Source organism: Lactuca serriola, chromosome 8, assembly GCF_051521515.1.
Source record: "Lactuca serriola cultivar US96UC23 chromosome 8, Lser_US96UC23_V15, whole genome shotgun sequence".
NCBI classification, from domain to species: domain Eukaryota; kingdom Viridiplantae; phylum Streptophyta; class Magnoliopsida; order Asterales; family Asteraceae; genus Lactuca; species Lactuca serriola.
In genome coordinates, this window is record NC_136415.1 from 294,645,515 (window position 1) to 294,650,198 (window position 4,684).

Genomic DNA, 4,684 nt, shown 5'->3' on the forward strand with positions numbered 1-4,684 from the left:
AGAGTACCCTTTAGATCTCAACGCAGTGGACAGTTTAGCATACCACTGCCTTGATGCTTGTCTTAACCCATAAAGAGAATTTTTTTAGTCTACAAACAAGAGAAGAGGAAGAAGAAGCTTCATGACCAGGTGGTAATCGCATATACACTTCTTCATGTAATTCCATGTAAGAAGGCGTTGTTTACATCAAACTGATGTATGTCCCATTTTTGTTTGACTGCAATAGCAACAAGACTTCTAACAGTAGTGAATTTGACCACAAGAGAAAAAGTCTCATGAAAATCTATCCCATGTCTTTGAGTAAATCCTTTGGCAACCAAACGAGCCTTATATCTTTCTATAAACCCATCTGACCGGTGCTTAATTTTGTAGACCCACCGACAAGCAATTGCCTATTTTCCTTTAGGAAGTTTAACAATGCCCCATGTCCCATTTTCTTTTAAAGCAACTAATTCATGTTGCATAGCTTGTTCCCACTCAGGTACACCCTTGGCTTGATGATAAAAAGCTGGTTCGGTTATATTATTTTTCACATGAAAAATAGACGAATCATGAAGAACCAAATTACAAGTTGCATAACCTTCAGAATTGTTAATGCAAAAATTTGTAATGGAATGAGAGCAATTCAGATCAGAAGATATTGCAGCATTACACACATAATCATCGAGATGTGTAAGAGGGATATGATTCCTTGAAGATCTTCTGAGTTGTATGGGTGGGACAGGGGTATTTTGGGAAGGTTGTATTGGGACAGAAAGGGAAGGAAAGTCATTTGAAACATGATCTTCTGTTGAAATATTTGGAATGTAGGAAGTGTTAGGGGCAGAATTTTCAACATATTTGAGAGCATGTAAGGGAAAAAGATGTTCAAAAAACTTAACATCTCGTGAAATATGTATTTTGTGAGTGACAATATTCAAAACTTTGTAATCCTTTTGTATGAATGGATATCCAAGGAATATGCCTGGATGATCTCTAGACATGAACTTATCCTTAGCAATTACTGTTAAAGAAACAAAACACAAGCATCCAAAGGCTTTTAGCATAGCATATCAGGTTTAGCATCATTTAGAGCTTCAAATGGGGTTTTATTTTGAAGAACTTTAGAAGATTTCATATTGATGATATGAACATCAGTTTTAGCACTCTCCCCAGTATTGTACTCTTATTCCTGATTGAAAGAATAATGCTCTAGCCACTTCCAAAATGTTCCTATGTTTCCTTTCAACAAGCCCATTTTGCTGAGGTGTATGTGGCGTTGATTTTTGATGAATAATACCTTATTCTTTGAAATAAGCAACCCCATCTTGACTAGAACCAAGTTCTTTAGCATTATCACTTCGAATACACTTGATGCTTTTATGAAACTGAGTTTTAAAAAGATTGACAAAGCCTTGGATTATAGAGAAGGCATAACTCTTGTTATTTAACAAATGAATCCAAGTGTCTTGTGAAATCATCAACAAAGGTGATAAAATATTTATAACCATCATATGTGTTGTGTTTATGAGGACCCCACACATCAACATGAAAAAGATCAACGGAAGCCTTGGACACTGAAGTACTATGAGAAAATGACAATCGTGTTTGTTTAGCTTGAGCACAAGTTAAACAAGATGCAATATCATCATTAGTGTATTTAAAAGGCAAATTCAAGAATTGCTTGAGTTTATCTATAGCAACATGTTCTTAACGTTTATGACACAACATAACATTTGAATCAGAATGATTATGATTTTGTCACACCCCCAAACCGGAACGGCAGAAACGTTCGGGGGTGGCTGACGTCATGCGTAGTATCACAACAATTGTATCATAGCAAGCATAGTAAACACAACCGGACATTGAATACATATATGAAAAAGGTTTACATTGTTTAATACATAGTTTTGTTCATATCAAAAGTAAAATAGTAAAGACGCGACTCTAATGCTCCTACTTTTCCAAACTCCTGGAAGTACCTGTCTACTAATTCCTTGAGAATACAAGCAGTTTTGAAGAATATCAGCATAAAGCTGGTGAGTTCATAAGCGTTTAGTTTTTGGTGGAAAAATTTTTCTTGCATCCTTTTGAAAAGTGTTCCTCAAGAAAATCCTATATTTTCTTATGAAAATCGTGTTTGAAAACCCATTCCTTCCATGACTTCCAGGTTCGTACTAGATATATACAATCTAATGAGTCGTGGAATGAATATGAATATTCTTTGGTTGTAAAAAAATCTGTTTTGAATAGCCGGTTTATCCTGGGAAAATCCTATATTTTCCTTGAAGGTTGAAGGTTGATTATCCGTTTTAAACTGAGGTTTGCAAGTATCTACCATACTCGTGTACATAAAAGCAGTTTTCTTTTAAAAACCCTGGTTACACCTAGAGAAGTATATTAGTCTTAAAAACTAAATAAAAGAAAACCGTGATGAACTAAGTCCTGAAGATATTATTATTAATACCCTCCGGTAATTAATCGGTTATTACTTTGAGGTTAGTTCACTTGATTCATTATTACAAAAGTAAATCTCTGCTACCTAAGTTTTGAGTTTCATGACCATAACTGACTGGATATAGCCCGCAACGGCCTGTATCCTTAATAACTTTGTCACCCACAGACCTGCCGGTCCAACTGTAGCTAGCAGTGAGGTGCGGGATTGTCAGTCCCATATAGATCTATACACAACAGTCACGCTCTCCCTATAAGAGACTCTGGTCACAAGTGCTAGTCTTACACTCTGATTTTGTGGAAGAGTTACCAAGGACGTGTCTCAAACTTAGCCTAACAAATTTACAAGTAATAATACAAAAAATCCTGTTTATGATTTGCATGAATCCTTTATAAAATAATACATTTTACTACATGATTCACAAGTTCATTGTTCTAGTTTTGAAAACTGTTTCTACGTGTTGATTTCTTAATCGGTTGGTAAAACTGTTTTCCGTGTTTAAAAGCATACTGAAAATATAATTATCTTAAACAAAATAATATATTTGAGCACAAGTTTCCTTGTACTTTTTCTTGTATCACCCCCTGAAAATATAAAAAACTCGGAAAAAGCGTAGGGGTACGAACTCACTATTTGACGGATGATTCAAGCAAGTGATCGGTTACGAGTGTTGAGTGTCAATTGAGGTTTTGCACTCAAGTGGATCCTAGTAACATATAATAGCACATATATGTATTAGATTTAGGTATTCCATGACAAAACATGACGGGAAACCACCCTAAAGACTTGGAAATGCTTGTCGGGACCTTATGTGATCAAACGAAGGAGGTGTATGGTCATTAGGGTGTGTGTGCTGCCAGGCTGTGTGTGCGGTTGCACACAGGAGTGTGCGGCCGTACAGAGGGTGTGTGTGGCCAGAGAGTGCGGCCAGGGTGTGTGTGCGGTTGCACATAGGAGTGTGCGGCCGTACACTCTTTGCCCCCGAGGGCATCCCGATCGATTCAATCAATAAAGCAAGTGTTGTGAGCCCACCGGCGAGTTTTATGCTCCAAACGTCGATTTTCAAGTGTTTCAAGGCTCAAACCAAGTCCAACTAAGAGATAGAGGGCCAAACTCTCACTTTGGAGGGTTTTTGAGGAGTGTACGGCCACCTTATGAAGGTGTGCGGCCGTACACCTTCAAGTGATGAAGAACACGAAGAACATTAAGAGTTTTAGGCTTAGATTTAGGTGTTTTACCTGTATAACAAGCTAAATGATGGAATTTCTCATGCTTTTGAGGCCCTTAGAGTGTTCTTGGATGAAGTTTTCAGAGAGAGAAAGTAGAGTGCAGCCAAATGAAAGGAATGAGTGAAGGGGTCACCCTATATAAATAGGGATGAGTGTGCGGCTGGAGGATGGGTGTACGGCTACACACTCGTGTGTGCGGCCATACACTCAGGTGTGCGACCACACACTCATGTGTGCGGCCATACACTCGGGTGTGCGGCCACACACTCATGTGTGCGGCCATACACTCGAGTGTGCAGCTACACACTCATGTGTGCGGCCATACACTCGGGTGTGCGGCTACACACTCATGTGTGCGGCCATACACTCGGGTGTACGACCACACACTCATGTGTGCAGCCATACACTCGGTTGTGCGGCCACACACTCGTGTGTGTGGCCACACACTCTTTTTGATGGAGTGTTTGGCCTATTTGCAACCCTAAATCTTAAACCAATCCATCCCTAATTCAAACTTTGGTTGTAATCAAGGCTTTAAATGCTTAAATGAGCCCTTAATCAGTGCTAGGAGTTAACAGAAATGAGTTTAAATTAGATTAATTGACTAGATGTACCGAGTAGAAGTTTTCGAGTTGTCACATCATCCCCCCGTTAGAGGGAATTTCTTCCCGGAATTCAAGAATTAGAATATAACTCATGGCCTTGGAAAAGATGGTGGTACTTAAGGTTCATGGAAATTGCAAATGTCTCATCGGACTGAAACTTCTTTAGATTCGATATGTGGGAGGTGGATAGAATTTGCTAAGTTCTCGAGGTAACTGGAGTCTGTACGTTTACTGGACCGACCCTAGCAAGCATCTCGGTTGATCCAACGTATCTTGGATTTAGCTTTCAACGCTTTTCGCAACGTATCTGGCCTTTCCATGGTGAGATCTTCAAGGGACACGTCCACCAATTTCAGGGATCGTGAGGGTGCTGTTGGGGACTTAACTCTTGACTAGATATGTGTCGCCCACCTCAA

The 4,684-nt window shown here is 39.2% G+C and overlaps 1 protein-coding gene across 1 annotated transcript; it reads right to left on the reverse strand.

The window, feature by feature from the left end:
• Positions 1-392: 392 nt before the first annotated feature.
• On the reverse strand, positions 393-1,046 carry LOC145068199 (uncharacterized). Its single transcript, XM_079015174.1, has one exon. It carries the CDS (start codon positions 1,044-1,046, stop codon positions 393-395), a length of 654 nt encoding a protein of 217 aa, XP_078871300.1.
• Positions 1,047-4,684: the final 3,638 nt, after the last annotated feature.

What these genes read in the sequence shown, in the direction of transcription:
- LOC145068199 (XM_079015174.1), bottom strand. Translation starts at nt 1,046, where the DNA reads ATGCTAAAAGCCTTTGGATGCTTGTGTTTTGTTTCTTTAACAGTAATT.